General features: G+C 38.1%; 1 protein-coding gene across 1 annotated transcript in view; it reads left to right on the forward strand.

Moving 5' to 3' along the window:
- Positions 1-745: 745 nt before the first annotated feature.
- LOC107583626 (protein phosphatase 1 regulatory subunit 37-like) overlaps positions 746-18,288 on the forward strand; it is a 32,587-nt gene continuing 15,044 nt past the window's right edge. The window contains exons 1-6 of the mRNA XM_016269913.1: positions 746-832; positions 952-1,099; positions 3,995-4,150; positions 4,273-4,385; positions 7,903-8,044; positions 8,439-8,605. Of these exons, the coding sequence (XP_016125399.1) occupies positions 746-832; positions 952-1,099; positions 3,995-4,150; positions 4,273-4,385; positions 7,903-8,044; positions 8,439-8,605 (813 nt within the window). The remainder of the gene's footprint in view (positions 833-951; positions 1,100-3,994; positions 4,151-4,272; positions 4,386-7,902; positions 8,045-8,438; positions 8,606-18,288) is intronic.

The following is an 18,288-nucleotide window of genomic DNA, read 5'->3' on the forward strand; positions in this document are numbered from 1 at the left end:
CCTTTATGTATGTACAGTCTTGATCTAAATGCAAACTATGTTCTAATTGAACGTACAGTTGTGTATTCACCCATGTTGAAAGTACGACAGTGAAACAACATCGCGTTATCAATGTCGATTAAATTTGCAAAATCAACACCTAATACAACGTTAATCCAACGTCTACAGAACGACCTTAATTCACCCATGCTGAAGGTACGACAGTGAAACAACGTCGCAATTTCAACATTTATCCAATTTGCAAAATCAAAACATAATCAAACGTTGATTCAACTGGTACCCGATGTTGAATCAACATTGAAATGCATGCTGTTTTTTCCCCCCTTTTTTTGTTCTCAAAAGATATATGCAAACAGCTGCCTTCATTGTTTTAAGTTCTATAACACGCCTCATGTTTTAAATGTGTCATCAAGTGTGAACCGATACCTCACAGTGGCATTCAGATTGAATTGGAAGCAATGAATTACCATGCATCAAAGATGAAAATGTCCGCACTGCTGAATAAAGCCACATTCACACTTTGATTTTAATGGACATCATTATAGTCCTCATAAAACTCCTGACAATATGTGTTCATTTAACAACAGCTCTAGATGAAAGACGGCATCACCTCGTGGTGATGAGGACTTCAATGGTAAAAACGAAAGGCACCCTCTCAGGCAGTATTATACGAGATCAATCAAAATCTCCCAAGAAAGGGAGAGAAGAAAAAAATCTGGACACTTTTGAAGTGGTGGACTAAAGGATGAAACTTCGGAATGGCCTGCAGATCTTTGGGAACCTCCCGTCAGAATTGTTTTCCGATTTTGACGTTTCTGCTTCTGTAGACAGGGTGGGTTTTTGATGAGAGAGGGTGAGACAGAGAGGCCAGTCCGCAGCGAGGGCAAAACCAGGCCTCTGAGTCTCTGTGTCTCTCTCTCTCTCTGATGGTTTGCTGTCTGGTCTCTTCAGAGTGGATGCCTGTGGAGGCTGGATGCTTGCAACATGCCTATGGTGGAGTACGTCGCGCAGGCCTTGTCAAAAGCCCTTCTCACCAGCAGGCTGACAGTGCTACACCTTGAAAACACCTGCCTGAGCGGCAAACCACTCTTCACACTTGGTATGCCCAGCACACACCATCCACTTGAAGTGCATGCGATCTAAGAATGGAAGAAAGTTTGGGTGCTAGCGGCCTGAGAATATGACCCTGTGCTGTGAAATGCAAATGATGCTAACAGGTGCATTGTGGGAAATGGGGTCAACTGTATTACTTAAAGAAATATTCAGTGGAAAATTCAGTGAATGGGTGCTGCTATCAGAATGAGAATTGTGACAATCAGACAAACGACTGATAAAAACGTCACAATAATCCATAGGTAATCCGACTCCAGTCCATCAATTGTGAAAAGCTGTATTCGTCGTTAAGCCGTTTTTACTTTAAACCATCACTTCTGGCCAAAATATGAGTGCATAATTCATAATAATACTTTCTCCATTGAAATATTACATCCACTGTTGTCCTCTTATGTATAATATACTGTATTGTCATAGTTGTTTGGAACCGTCTTGGACTCATTCACTTGTAAAAGTTGACTGATCTGTGCATATTTCTCTCCCGATTCAGACCAGATGACTTTTTAGAAAGCAATATTATGGATCATTGACTTGCATTTTAGCTGGAAGCAACCGTTTGAAATAACAACGTCTTGATGGATTGGTTTCTTACAAACACACAGCTGTTAATTGTTAAATTAATTGTTAATTGTTAAATTGTTAAGCTGTTAATTGTTAAATTGTTAAATGTTAATTGATGGACTGGAGTGGTGTGGATTACTTCTGGATTGTTGTGCCGTTTTTATCAGCTGTTTGGACTCTCATTCTGATGGCACCCATTCACGGCAGAGCATTCATTGCTCAAAAAGAACACAAAGAATGGCCTTCTCAGCTGCCATAGTTGCAACTCTTGCGTCAACAGAACAGAGTGTTCAACGCACCACCGTTTCCGTTTAAAAAGCACCATTTTGTCTGGGCTGAATGCAGGCCTGGTGATGTAATGCTAAATTTCTCCAGATCTGTTCTGATGAAGAAACAAACATATCTACATCTTAAATGGTCTGATAGTGAGTAAATTTGCTCTGCATTAATGTGGGCTAATGAAAAACACAGCAAAGTGCATCTGTGCTAATATAGTCTCATCATAAGGATGGCAACAATTATTTTTTTTTATTATGACATTTGGCTTGGTGTTGGTCTAGCAAGTGCTGCGCAAAATTTCCCGCTGCATAAGTACATTTACTCCAGGCGGAGTTTTGAATCCTTTAATGATATCATGACAGCACAACATACCATCCCAAAGGGTGCGTTATCTTCAAAAGTCACACCTAATGTTCACAAAGATTTTTTTTAACAATGTAAAAAGTGTTAATATCAGTCTACGAGTTGCTTCGCTTGCTCTCGTGTGAATACTGCAATATGTCAGTATAAGTACAGATAGCATGTGTTTGAAATGAGCGTTCTCCATGGGCCAGCAGGAACAGATGAAGCAGGACAAGGGGAGGAGTGGCAGATTTTGGCCCAGTGACCCTAACAGCTAGACTGGGCTTGGATTAGATGTCGTAATCTTCTTCCTGTCACTTTACACATTGCTGCACCGATCCATTCAGGACACTTTGGCCAGCTCACTGTGAGATGGAGTCTTTCCCATGGCACTGTAGAGCTAGCCTCCTAAAAAGGACACAGGACTACAGCCACAGCTTTTATAGAGATGTGCCGGCCCTTCAAACCTGTGCAAAACATTGTCATTAGGACATGTATTATTAAAACATGTAAAACCTATGGAATCCTGTATCTGGCTTAATGATCCCACAAAATAATGGCAGTAGTTGTTCATATGACAATTTGTAGTTAAAGATCATACAATATTATAATGCATTAAAACGTGTATACTTCTTGTATATTCCATTAATAGTTGTATTACATTTTATTGTTTTTAATTTAATGCATTTGATTTGATTTTTAGCTAAGCAGAGATCATTTCATAATCAATTTGTTTTGCATTTTAATCTAATTTTGTGTAAAAATGTCTCAAATTGAAATTTAAAAATTTAATTCAATTAATTCATCACACTGGTCAAGTGCATTGCATTGCAGGATACAGTGTTCTATGCACTAAGCTTATCATACTGCTCTTTTTGTTCATCGGGGTATTCTATGCATAGAAAGAGTTTATTGCCACTGCTGAATCATCATGCTAATATCTGAATGGAAATGGGAGCCCCAGAAATGAATGGGTAAAAGAAAGAGAGCGAATGAAATGTTGTAGACATAGGCCATTAACAGAACCCAAGTAAAATGACCTTAAATGAGACTGAGGAGTGGAGTGGCACATCCTATGTCTTCATGGCTCTGTCTCTTTAAGCAGCATGTGGATCCATTTGATATTTTGGGGCCACTCGGCCACCCCCCTCATTCTTCCCAGCGGGACGCCCAGCTTCTGATCATTGCTATTGATCGGTGGGGCACTGATTGCGGGACTCGCTGACTCGCACAGTGGAGTCCCTCCGATCAATTCAACGATCCCCTTATTTGGTTCCTACTGTGTATGATGACAATGTTGGCATTCCGCATGCAACCGAAAGGGTCTGATCAAATCTGCCGCATTGATTTGGACAGACTGCTCTGTGAGGCCACAGACAAAAAGCCCATGAAAGCTTCTCTGGCCCTAAAAGGGACATGTAATGATGTTGACGATTAAAATGATAATCACAGCGATGTAAATAAAAATGATAATAGAGTTAGTCCTACACAAGCTTAAAGCTTTCAATGAGCCTTTGTTGTCATTTGAAGGAACTGCTGTGGGCATTCACAGAAATCCGTTCTTCTTTTTTTTTTTTTTGCAGATTGGATTACATGACATCTTTTGTTGTTGCACTGTGCCAGAGTTCTTCGGCACACATATCTCGGACAAGGACAAAGCGCCATGCTTATTGAAGATTTTTCTCAATTCTTGCCGTAGTCGGTGCTCTGAAAAGGAATGTCGCTTTGCAGGAGCTTTACCTCTCTGAAAACAACCTCAACGGCTACCAGGACTCCATGCAACTTGGCAACCTCCTCAAATACAACAGCCCTCTTAAAACCTTGGACCTGAGCAACAATAACCTGTCTGACTCCGGTATGCCCGTTTTGTTTGAGGACGTATTGGGGTGCTTCCAATAGCACGGTTGAAAAGGTTTTTGTGGTTAAAATGCACAATTTGTTTCAGCTCTTGTGTAGTCATCTCTCTTTGTTCCACAGGTTTGGGGGAGATTTGTGATGCTTTGAGCTTTCAGAAGACGGGTTTGAGAACGCTGATACTGAGTAACAATCACATCACTCATCTTGGCATAAGTCATCTACAGAATGTTCTGGTGAGATTTTCTCTCGGGCGAGATAAAAGAGATTTGTGCAGTTTTAATCATTACAACAGCACTTCTAGACTTAGGAAGTGTGATTAAAAAAGCAGAGGAAGTTAAAAAAGTAACACATCTGGAAGATTGTGCATCAGTAATTTGCTGAAACATTTTCACAACTGCTTTTCACACCGTGTTTTATTTTAAGGAAAAGGCTCCCCCAAATATGAAAGTTTTGTCATCATTTACACGCTCTCATGTTGTTCCAAACCTGTATGACTTTTCTGTCTTATGTGGAACAGAAAAGGATAAATTTGGAAGAAATTCAAAATCTATGCAATTACAGTGAATGGAGACTGGAGATTTCAAGCTTTTTTAAAAAAGAAGCAAAAGCACCATATCAGCATCATAAAATGTATTTATATGACTAGCTATTTGTGACTTACAGATGGAAATGTATGTTTTTATTCACTGATAAACTCGTTTACTATTGTGAGTGGATCATAAAGCCAGCAAACTAATCAGTTTGATTGACGCCTACTGGGTTTGTGAATGGGATCAACCGATTCCTTGAAAAGATCTAATTTGAAAGAACGATTCATTCATGAATGGATGTCAGGATTTTCAATTTCTCTCAATATCTTACAATAAGCTATCGCATGGCTTCAGAAAACTTGACAGCCTCGTTCCTGATTTACTAGCATTACATGGAAAAGAGTGGGATGTTCACTTGAAAGTTCACCTTTTGTGTTCCTGGGAAGTTTCATTTTTGAGTGGGTCTGTTCCTGTAGAATAAACTGCAGGCTGCACGTAGTAGTAAATACAATGATTTTCACTCGGTATGTTATGTTTTCAGTTATTTATTCATTCCTATTTTATCTGAGTGTGGCTTTGATTAAAGACGAACAGTGACACTGCATGTGGCCCCTGCTTGGCTTTGGAGAGGAAGTACCCAAACCGTCAACACGACAGCTACTGGATATATCTCTTTTTTTTGTGGTCTATGGCAGAGTTTGACACACAAAGAGAAAAGAGAAGAGAACAAAAGGAAATGGCTTGTCTCATCCTCACTGGAAAGCTCATCTCTAATCCTTAATAATATCTATTCCTCTTCAGGAGCTCTGATTGTCAGAATAAACTGTACCTTTCTGTCATCTGAATGGCGATTCAAATCAAAAGCTACAAATTAAAGGCCTGCTTTCTCTTCTCTCGGCCTTTGGCGTGTTCACAGAGAATTCATTCAGGCCAAAAATAAAGCCTGCTCATTCCATTTTGCCTGTACCAAATGGGAACAGTTTGATTAAATAATAGATATGTGTTTAGAGGGCTTTTTCATGTGGTCTGTCATTAAGAAGGATAAGTAGACATCCATGCGGCCATAATGAATATAATTAGTCCAATGGCTGGTCGTGTCGAATATGACACAGGAAGGGTTGTTATTAACCTTTCTTTATTTTTTTTTCCTGGGGTTTCTTTAAAGGCAGAAGAAGAGAGAGAGTGAATAAATGGGTTATTTGAGCAGACACACAACTCTCTGATGTCAGCAGAACATAATTAAATCACAATGTTATCCACATTTTTCAGCGGATGTAGGATGACTAAATACTGTAGGATGACTAAAGTTGTCAACCAGGCTGTTGGAATGACACTACTTCAGTTAAATTGCTACGTTTATTATATTAACAATACTTTGCTTTATACTTTTGTCAGTCCAAACCTGTATGACTCTCTTCTGCAAAACACAAAAAAATATATTTTGAAGAATGTTGGTAACCAAACAGACTTTCATTGTATAGGAAAAAACACCAAGACGTTTCTCAGAATATCTTCTTTCCAATAATAAAATAAAATAAAATAAAATGATAGAGATTTGAAGAGGAAGGTGGGTAAATAGTAGAACTGTATTTTTGGGTGAAATAAAATAAGTTTGTATTAGCATATTAGTATATTTACAGGTAAAAAATATACCTGCTTAATTAAAACCAATATATGACAAATACAAATTCTGTTGAATTCTGAAAGTGGTTTACATTTGAAAGGACATTTCAATGACATTGTATCTAGTTTCTTTCTTTCTCTGAATCTTTGACTGGCTTGTTGGTTTTGTATTCATATACTGATAATGTATGCGTATGTAGGGGAGCGCAGGGCACAAAGTAACGCGGGGTTAGTTGTAACACACGTGGTTTAAATATTTCCACACATGCTAGCATAACCAAATTTACAGTATTTACTAGTTACCATATCAACATTATACAGAGAAAAAAAGTGCGCAAAAATTCACAAGAATTTTGAAGATATAGCTGAACATTTTATTTTACCATAGTATTTTTTTATTATTCATTTAAAACGAGACAACTCTGCTATTATTTTATTCTCCAATCTGTTATTTATCAGTTTAGATCATTTTCAATGCTTCAATAACTAGCAGAAGACACTATAACCAGTTTTAAGTTCCAGTTGCGCGGAAGGGGCACGTTGTAATGTGCCCCGCTAATATTGAACTATGCTATTCTATGACATTAGCAATGTAATTTACACTATTTACTTTAATGAATTTCAATGAGAAATGACGAGAAACAAGTGAACAAGGACTTACAGTCAATGTTTAATGTTCAGAAATTATTATTTCAAGACATGTAAAGCATTGTGGCTCGTTTTTGTGGGCCGTCCCAAGCCTGGTTGCAATGTGTTCATTGTCAAACTCCAAAATCAGATTATTTTTCATTCTTAAAAAAACGCCATTATTTTATTAAAAAAACAATTTTTTATTTTATTTTATTGACAAAATATTTTCATTTGTCTTGTATATTTTTTTCATGAGATCAGATAACGTTTTAAGCTGTCATACAGTCAATGTGCCCCTCAGATGTTACAATGTACCCCGCCTATGTGGCAATGTTGTCACATTTCACTTCCATTATTTGAGGGTAAATAAAGAAAAACGTATACACTGTAATTATGCAACAAAGCGACATATTTGTACCAGACAAGTGTGAAATCATTGTGGATAAAAATTATATTCTGAACCCCATGTGGATTTACACAAACTGAGAAAGTCAAAAAGTGTTACATTGTGCCCCGCTTTCCCCTATATGTGGGTGTTTACATGCTTGAGTGTCGTAACAGTGACGCAAATGAACTGTGAGTTGATCTCTGAGCTTTTTTTTTAGCTGTCTGTGGTTTTTTCATTTAAAGCAGAAGACTAAGTGAGGATAATGAGTGTAGCGAGTTGGCATGGTGTACGTTCTGTTATGCAACATGGCTTTTCCCTCATGTGCTCCGCTATCTCCTGCTTTATATGGCTGCTAATCGTGCTTCATAAATGACGCGGCTAATATGCTCTTGAGAGCCAATCTATTGCCACGGCGCGGCGTGTGACACTTAAAGCTCTCAAAGTGACACAAATTCACTATCCATAATTGGATTCAAATGCACAGAAAAAGGACACTTTTGAATTACAAAAAGTGATTTAAAAACAAGCTCATCAGGGCACGTTTTCTTAAACGTCCGGTTTTTCTTCTTTTTTTCCCAGCCCCGCTTAAAAATGCTCGAAATGTTGAACCCTGGCAAAAACAACCTTGAGAACAGAGGCCTTCACACGTTAAAGGAGTCCCTTACGATCAATCGCTCTTTATTGCAACTTGGCCTAGCTTCCACAGGAATAACATGCGAGGGTAGGGTTCGTAATATTGCTTTTCTGCTTCTTTGGCACATTCTCTCCTTCTAAAGTTCCTTTTTTACTGGGATGCATTTCTGTTTTACCTTCTAACTAAGCCTGTGTTTTCTACTCACCGTGCTACACTCTTAAAAATAAAGGTGCTTCACGATGCCATAGAAGAACCTTTTTGTCTAAATGGTTCCATAAAGAACCTCTAACATCTGAAGAACCTTTCTGTTTCACAAAAGGTTCTTTGTGGCAAAAGAAGGTTCTTCAGATTACAAAAAGGTAAGAAAGAGATGGTTCTTTAAAGAACCTTTGACTGAATGGTTCTTTGTGGAACCAAAAATGGTTCTTCTATGGCATCGCTTGAAGAACCTTTTGAAGCATCTTTATTTTTAAGAGTGTAGGTGCTGTGACTTTGGCTGAGATCCTTGCAGAGAGTCCACAGATCGAGCGGTTGGATGTACAGCAGAACCAGGTGCTTACTGGGGGACTCATGGCTCTGTTGTTGGCCCTAAAGATAAACCGTTCACTCATTAGACTGCGTCTGGACCAACATCTGAAAGAGGAAAAGGTCAGTTGTCAGCTTTACCTCGTCCTGATTATCTAAGTGTTTAGAACAGTAATTCTGCATGCAGATGGTCCTTGGGTCTGCCTGGAAATATCAAGATTTTTTTAACTGTAGTTTTCAGGCCTGGAATATCATGAAAAAAAAGTAAATTCTAAAAATCATGGGAATATTTTGTGTATATGCATTTTTCTGTCTGTTGAGGGTCTTATTGGAGACATTTTTGCGCTAATTACTATAGATGTTTAAATCTATATTTATAAATCTATAGATTAGTACCTGACAAGTGAAAATCAAAGTCATTTGGTTCAGTGGTCAAAAAGTATGGAAACATTGTGAGAAATATTATTGTTTAGAGGTGTACAGGAGTAGAATAGTAGGAATATTTTTTTATTCTTTTGTATTGTGTTTATTGATGATCCAAAAATAATAGTCAAATTGAATTTACTTTCTTTACACACAAAATTGGGGGGCTTTTGTCTTGTCAGCCCAGGTCTGGTGATGGATTTTGCTATCACAATTAATATTGTAAAGTTGTTCAGGTAAACTCATTATTGCCATAGCATGATCCAATATTAACCAAGTTTGACTCAAGATAGAAGTTCCCGTCAAAGATACGAGATGTTGCTGATCTCTTAGAGCCGCTGCTTCACACTTTGCTGCAAAAACCTTGAAAAAATGATGCCGCAACTTAAGAACATGCCAGAATAGAGAAAGTTCGCCATCTGTTTGTCAGGATTTTATCTACTTTATATCTTATTTGCACATTAAAGCATTAATTAAAATCGTGAAAGGACATAATGCTCTCTTTAAAAAATAGATTCTAATGCTAGAAACGGATTGTTTTATTTTTTTATATCAGTCATTTGTTTGGAGTCTGATGTTTTTACCCCGTCAATCAGCTGCACCTCGAAATATATTGTCATCGATAAACGGCCTGAAAACACGCCATCTGTCTTAAATGTGTATAAATGTGTCATATTTAAGCTCAGCTGAAACAGAGGACGATGTTATTAACATTTCCACCGTGATAGATTGCAGCAGGGTGGTATTTAACCGATGGAGAATGAGACATTTCACTGTGGCAGTACAAGAAGACACACTGCTGGGATTTGTCTGGGCCAGGCACAACGTGGCAGAACGACTGACGATTGTATTAAAAAGCAAATCTTTCCATCAGAAATCAGCGGGTGGTCAGATCAAGTGTTCTGATTCAGTTTCGTAAAATTCCCTGGGACTGAGAAAAGCGAAAATTTCATTCTTCAGAAGAAAAGCGTATGCGGATGTGTGCGTGTGTGCGTGGCGCGATTTTACATGCGCATATTTAAACGAGAGGAAGGTGGTAGGGAGGGAATGTAGGTCCTCGGGTCTTTGTTTACAGCATCTGATTTGGTGTGTCTGTTGAAGCCCAAATCTATATTTGATCAGTGGCCTGTTTGGTGTTAATTCTTAATTATTTACTGATCTAAAATATTCATTGCGGTAGTCTGAGGAAGTTCAGAGATTTGGGACCATGTTATCTCTTTAGCAAGGTGCTTGTACTCTTAGTTAAGGTCAAACTTTACCCATTCAACAATTCACATCAAATTCTTCCAAGACCTGAGCTGTATACTTTTAGTGTATGCCAACAGTTGCCTCATTTTTGTCTTTTTATTTCATCTAAAACATTTGTCTTATCTTTTTATCAACATTTTGAACATGGAAAAAATATATTGGGGTGAGCTATATACAGTACATTTAAGACTGATGTACAACAATGGCATCATATTATTTCCTTTGCTGTTTGCTCAATGTCACTGTTGTTGTGCATGGCACAGTCAGGTTGCTGTGATGTCTCTCATTAAGGATCATTAGAGATGCAGGTAGGGGTGCAGAGGGGCAGGTGGTCTTGTGGGACAGACTCCAAGTGGAACTAAGAGTTGGTTAGTGTTTGTGGTCGGTCATGGTGTCTGACTCTATGATGGCTGGAGTTGAGTGAGTGAGCAGACAGAGAGCAGGTCCTGCTCATGGGACCTCTGATGAGCAGCTTATGATGGGCTTTACACACACACACACACACGTGCACTCTTAAAGAAAGCTCAGTTATTGAACTTACTGATACTTCTGTAAATATTTACATGGCTTCATCCTATTGCACTACATTGCTCTTTTCAATTCAAAATTAAAAACAAAATTGATTTTTTTTAAATGCTAGTTTATATGCCATTGGTTTTCATCAAAGGTGTATTAATGTATTTATGGAATTTAAAAAAAATACAAAAGTGAATAATGTTGTAAAAAATAAAATAAAATAAAATAATCTATATACACTACCAGTCAAAAGTTTTGAGTCGGTAAGAATTTTCAATTCAAATTCAAAAACTAAAAATGTTGGTTGGATTAAAAAATGGTTCGTAGTTATTTCCTAATTTATACTTCTTATAACTTACATAAAAGCATGAATTCTTTCAAAAATTCTATGCTTTTAATGGGGGTCATCATGTAGTCATGTAGTAATAGGGTTGTACATATGCAAGATCTGTGACATGCATTTTTGGCAATTAAGATTAATAATTAAAAACATTAATAATTAAAATAGTTACTGCAATTAATTGAATATCAGTTCCACAGTTCGTCAAAATGATGATGTTCTATGATTTCAATTGTTGTATACAATTTGTAGGGGGGGGCAAAACAGACATTTGATATGTATAAACTAGCTATTTTTCTAATTTTATGTTAAATAGTAGTTGATCTAATATAGATAAATGTATCTAAATATGTGATTTGTGCCTCTAGGAGCTTGTCTCTTCATTGTTTTCTTCCGCTCCTATGTCTAATTTCATTTTAATTTGTATTTATGTGCTTTTTATGCTATTATTTTGAATAAATATAAAACTCAAAGTTCCTATGCATTGCAAGTGCAACCTGTGCACCACAGCTTCATATTTTTTTGTTTTTATCTCTCCAGTGACTGCAAAAAAAAATATTTAAAGTTCCATATGGCCTTATACTTTAATTAGAGAAGTGGAATTTGTGAGTAACAAGTTCCATATTTTAGTGATACTTTCACAGAATCTTCTCCCATCAACTTCACATGGCTGTAGGGGATGAAAACGACAACCGTATATAGCAAAGCAGTCAAGTGTCATATGTTTATCAAAGCTAAACCAAATCACACTCTCACATCTCTCTGTTTCTTTGCGTCTGCTCTCACTGTCATGGAAAAAAATAGCACTTGTCACCAATATCTTGTTGTAGAAGCCAGTCTGCTTAGACACTAGACTGTATACTTACTAGACACTGTATTTAACATCATGTGAACAAACATGAGGTTGTGAAGTGCAATATGTTGCACTATTTTGTAAAAGGTCACATTTCCCTCACAGTCTTTTTTCATTGTGTTAAATTAAATGTGGCGTCTAATTAACTAATCTAAATAAACCTGTTCAGATCTTGCAGATAGAGACTCTTCATAAACTTTTACCCTTGCGCCATTAAAACTTTGAGGTGAAATTGTCTTTGCAGTTTCGAAATAAATCTTCTGTCTCTTTGCATTCACAATCCACACGCAGTCTTGCTCGTTTCCTAATGTAGTTTTGGGGGCAAAACAGGCATATTTGCCAGCTGTGTAATTTACTGTGGCACTCATTTGCATATTAAAGCATTAATTAGCCCCTCTGAGCGCGAGAGCGGGAATAGTGTAATCATTGGACGTGTAGTCGCGGGGGACGAGTCTGTGTTTGGGTCTGGGGGGAGGCCGAGAGGAGAGCGCGGGAGTCTCTGGGTGCTTGTGTTGACCATGTGGCGCATGCTTGTCGGCTTTGTGTTTTTTTCTCCTCTCTTTCCCGCCGGAGGGTGGATGAGGAGGTTGCGCTGCTCAGTTTTCCAGCTTTTTCCAGACCCTTTGAAGTGTCACACACGATCTGTCTCCGTGTCATTTTAATGGCTTTACTCTCCCCCGTCAGTGCAGTCAGAGGTGCGACCAACAGTTTTACAGGAAGTAGAGGTTGTTGTTGTTTTTTTTTCTCCATCCTCTTTTCCATTTGAGGGTGAAAAGGGGGATGAGGGTTGAGGATTGTGAAAGAGCATATGAAAAACAAACTGATGTAAAGGCTTTTTAGAAGTTACAATTGACACAAATCTTGTGGAGATATCAAATACATATTAAGCTGCTTGGAACATGACAATTCATTTGATTAGTAATTTTCCTGTAAGTGAATATTCACACTATTGGACATTTGGTCTGTGAACACACACTCAGGGCTCACCAATAGGTTGACAGAAAAATAATTGAAAAATAATTTTAACTTTATTGATCTTGTGCATCCATTTTTATTCATTGGGATTATCTTGAAAGTAGAATCAGTAAGAATATGTTGAAAACTACAAACCAAGGAGTAATTTTATGGCATTGTTTTCCAGCAAAGATTTAGGAAATAAAAAAAATATACAAATAAATAAAATAATCAATATACACTACCCTTCAAAAGTTTGAATATCTATCTATCTATCTATCCATCTATCCATCCGTCTATCCGTCTATCCATCTATCCATCCGTCTATCCGTCTATCCATCTATCCATCTATCCATCTATCTATCTATCTATCTATCTATCTATCTATCTATCTATCTATCTATCTATCTATCTATCTATCTAATTAAGAAGTAATTTATTTCTATGATACAAAGCTGAATTTTCAGCATCATTACCCCAGTCTTCAGTGTCACATGATTCTCCAAAAATCATTCTAATATTCTGATTTGGTGCTCAAAAACATTTATTAATATTATAATGTTGAAAACATTTTTTTTAATATATATTTTTACAGTGATAGCTCATTTTTAACAGACATTTTTTAGGATTCTTTGATAAATAAAAAGTCAAAATAAACAGTATTTATTTCAAATAAAAACCTTTTGGAGCATTAGAATTGTCTTTACTGTCAATTTAAGGCTTTCCATGCTAAATGAAATATTAATGTCTTTCATTTGTTCATGGTAGTGTACATATAAATAAATAGGTATTTCTAGCAAATATATATTTTTAAAAAATCATTAATTTGTGGTGGGGCCAGTGAAAATGTTGTCCAAGCAAGAACTACTAACCTGACTGTCAAAAAATCTTTATTGTTGAGCCCTGACTTAACCATTTAATGGGACATTTCACTCAAAAATAAAAACTGTAATTTACAAAATTGCTGTTGTTCCAAACCCGTATGAATTTTTCCCTCCGTGAGATAACATAATGTCTGAAAAGAGTAAGATTTGAAAGCACCGTGAGAGGGGAAATTGACACAAGGGTGAGTAAATATCAACATAATGTTTATTTTAGGGTGAACTATCCTTTAAATTTCTATACTAATGCATAAGTTCACCAATGTATGTGTCTATATATACAGGTGCAGTAAATGTCCAGTAAAGTGTGAGAAGCCTTTGCTTCAGTGGTTCTTTGTTGAGCTGTCTCCGAAGCCTTTGCCTGAAACGCGTTGGCTCATATTTTGATGGGACTGGATGCTATCTTTTCCCTCTGCTCAACTAGAAATGGCCCATTGGATGAGTTGGTCCATCAGAATTTCAGAATCTCCCTCTGGGTATGTCCTCCAACTCCATGCTCAAGTGCCCTGAGTCACCAGTCACCCACAGTGAAGGCTCATCTGAATATCATGAAACCTGTGAGTCACTGCCTTTATCAGAGGGCTTTAGCCAGAAGAATCTTCCTTTCCCTTTCAAATTAACAGGACTGCAGTGGCATGGTCTGCATATGAATATGGATGATCTATTAGGTCATCGTTGGAAGTAGCGTAAGTGTGCAGCACTTAGCTCTCTATTTTCTATTTACATTTTTTTTTTAATTTGATGCTTGAACGTGTGAGCATTGTAACCAATCACGTGCACATGAATGAAGAATTTAAATGATTGTTAGACTTGCAACAACCAGTCATAATGAGCAAGATTAATGGTTTACATGTTTAACCATTTTGTTTTTCGTGCTACTATGAGGCCTATATGAAGTGGCTGTACTTTATAAAGTGATGTACTTTGTAAAGTCATGTTTTCAGGTTAATATTGCTAATATATTGTTAATATAACAGTTCAATAATGAACATTATATAACATAATATTGAGTACCTTACTTTAGATGAATAATTGTTAGTTGCTCTGTCCATTCTTGCTCCGTAAATTAGAATTGTTTCAAACGAAACTACAGTGAAACCCTTGAGTGTCCCAGAGCAACACACAGCAGTGGCATTTAATGAATCAGTGTTTTTAAGCAAATAATTTGAACGAACAGTTCTGTGACTCACAGAAGCATGACCAGCTGTTGCATCTCTACAGGCAAGACATTTTAGTGCTCTTTAGTTCCTGAATGAGTCAGTGTTTTTGAATGAATCATTTGAATGAATTAACTCACTAAACCTGGAATAGCCTCACATCTGCAAGTAACACGTTTCGTTCCTGATTGAATAGGTGTTGCTGAACAAACCAGTTGAGTAATTGATTCAATGAGTCATAATTTGGTCGCTTGTCAGCGTAGCCAGTTACAAATTATTGATTTCTTGAAAGCAATGGCCAATCAAAAACATTTTAGTCGGTCAGAAAAGTTTTTGTTCAGTTCAGTTCTGCATGCTCATGAATTATCTCATTACAAAGTGCAGATGCGATGTAAATAAGAGATTAATTGTGCAGTTTGGAGAGCTTCATTGATAATAACAGAACTTTGTGAGATTGCAATGAAATTGGATATTAAAGGGAGCTCGCTTTGTGCACTTTTAAGCTATAATCCATTCAGAATTTGAATGAAACTTGTTTTTTTTGGACACATACACTACAAAGTTTCAGAAATGACATCTGCATATGTATGCTGTATTCACTCTCATAATGATTGACAGATATGTAAAAATAGATGTGGATTAAGGCTAGAGCACCCTTGGTGATTTAATTCTAAAACCGGGCCTGGCCAAACCTTCACAGACAGCACACGTTCAGAGTGAGATCCAGTTCATGGACCAAAAACATGTGTAAACTTTATTGAGATTGCGTCATATGGAACCAGTGATTTCATTTCCAGCACAGGATGACTGGCTTGAATATAGTCCCATAACTTATCGTTCTTCACGTGTCTTGCATTTGGTGGCAAAGAGTCCAAAATGGACACATTTCAAGTGATTGGATTTGGCAACTGCATGGAAAAAAGACAGAAAAATTGTATGAACATCAGAAAGCACTGTGCACATTTCTGGTTGAAAATGAAAGGCCACGAACAGACACTTAAAATGTAATGTCTTAACACTGACCCTTTTAATGTCGCCATTAAAATCAGCAGCAAGAGTCAAAACTAGACCACAGTTTATTAAATGTTGGCAACCTCTTAGTCAAGCTATTCTTGACTGTGCTGTATTGACGGCTTTGATGTGGTGCAATAAGGTAGGACATTGCTTTGATACTTATATCTATAAATACTTTTTTGAGAAAGAAATTTCTGTGCATTTTTTCACAATTTGTTTTTCCTGCCCCCTGAATTAAATGTCGCTCATGCCAACTGTAACAATGCAGAGTCATGAACAATGCCCACCAATACACAGCCTGACAAAAATATTTGAATGTGAAATCTGTTAATCAAAATTAATAATGATGATTACAATATCAAGAAAAGTAACCAATTTATGCAGCCCTAGCTCTCCATTCTAGTCTTATAGTGCCCTTTTTCTCACTTCATCTTACTCTCTTTCTCTGGCTAATCATCAGAGGTGAAGATGACCTATAAACACTGATAAACAATCAATACATATTTCTTTAATATGCATTTAACCCACCTCTTATGCTTCCAGTGTAAGCTCATTTTGATTATGGATATTTAACTGGTTTATACAGGTTAACTCGGGACTTGTCACCTAAAAACATTTATCGCAAATCAGGTTTGTGCACAGGATATATCCATACGGTGGGACATTTGTGTCAATGACAGACCACCATGATTGATGGCAGGATTACAATAGATCTATCTACAGTACCGTCCGTCAGTCAGTCAGTCAGTCAGTCAGTCAGTCAGTCAGTCAGTCCGTCCGTCCGTCCGTCCGTCCGTCCGTCTGTCTATGTTTATAATTTCTGTCTCTATCTGTCATTCCATTCTATTCATTCATTCTAGCATTCTATAGTTCAATCTACTGTATGTATCGTTCTGTCTGTCTGTATATCTATATGCATGTGTCTGTATAGTTGAATACCATTTCTGTTTGTCTGTCTGTCTGTCTTGATCTCTGTCTCTGTATCTTTGTGTTTTTCTTGTGCAGACCACAGGAGCCCTCTGTTTGTCCTCTTGTCCCTGTGACTGGAGTGATGGGGCAGTAGTCAGTATGTTTGCCCACTAAAATCAGGGGGAGGGGTGGGGTGGAGTGGGCAGGGCATTGCCTGTCCCCGTCCTCGTCTCTGTCACACCGGCATGGGCTGCCTGGGCTCCATGGAGGGGAGATAATTGGATTTGTTGTCACCTCCAGTTGCTGCCAGGAGCGGGCGTCTGCTCCGGTTAGCGATGAAGACATCATCGTGACAGGGACCCTGGGAGAGGATCAGCTGGTGTGGTGGGCACCACTATCGATGCTCTAGAACTGCCATGTCCAAGCGGGCAGGCGTAGGGCAGCTGTTTCCTTGTGTCCTCCAGCCAGGCCAAAGAGAGAGCTCCAGATCCAATGGAGAAGGGGGGAGAAAAGAGAAGTTGACCTTTGGCCGGATAGCGCTAGATGTTGAGGTTTGAGCTGTGTCATGTGCCCCTGCGGTTCCTGTGAAAGGGGTTTAGGCCCAGGCCAGGGAATCATGCCACAGTAGACAAGCGTGGCGGACAACCAGGGATGGCACCTTCTTGGCGTGAGTGTGAGGTAATGATGGGCTCACAGGTGAATGGCCCCAGAGGTAATCAGTAATTAACTCACAGCCACTCCATCACCACAGCTTTGGGCCTGAACCGAGTACCGCTGCCATGTCCTACAGACAATAATGCCCTCCAAACACTCCTTGCACATGCCCCGACAACATCAAGTTATAAATTTTTTCTTTATATGTTATCAGTTGTTTGAATATGTTTTACTTTTTTATTTTACTGGGAGTCTATTTGCAAGACTCTGTCCAGAAAGCAAGGAGTGTCAGCAAGGGCTTCTGGAAGTTCTGGTTTTATTTTTAAAGCTTCAGTCTTGGAGGGAAAAAAATCCCTTTTCCTCCTGTATAAGAACTTTTGAAGGAACTTTTGAAAGATCGTCTCTGTTCTGACTTCATTGAGGAGCAGTTCTGTGGCTGCAGTGGAACGGGAAGGTGAATTATATTTATACCTGGAAGTTCTGCTTCTGTCTGACTGACCTCCAGTCAGAAATTCACACATGCTGTTTTCCATTTTCCTGTCGTCCAGTGCTAGCCTACATTCCCATTCACTAAGCGCACAGTTAACTGTCAAACATTGGTTGATGGGGGGAAAAGATACAGAGAGACATATTTGTGGTGTGTTCGGTGGTACTTTAGTGTAGCTGTTTGTACACTCCGTGACTACATGTCAGTCGCACTGTAGTGCCCTTAGAAGTCTTCACTGTGTATTTGGCCATGTTAAGTCAATTCAAATAATGGGAGTGTATTCAGTGTTCGAGCTATAGCGTGGACTTTGAGGGAGCCCACTTGTTTTATTTTTTATAAGGGGGGGGGGGGGGGTTCAAAAGGGGGCTTT

The sequence above is a fragment of the Sinocyclocheilus grahami genome, unplaced genomic scaffold, assembly GCF_001515645.1.
Source record: "Sinocyclocheilus grahami isolate Dianchi unplaced genomic scaffold, SAMN03320097.WGS_v1.1 scaffold54.1, whole genome shotgun sequence".
NCBI classification, from domain to species: Eukaryota; Metazoa; Chordata; class Actinopteri; order Cypriniformes; family Cyprinidae; genus Sinocyclocheilus; species Sinocyclocheilus grahami.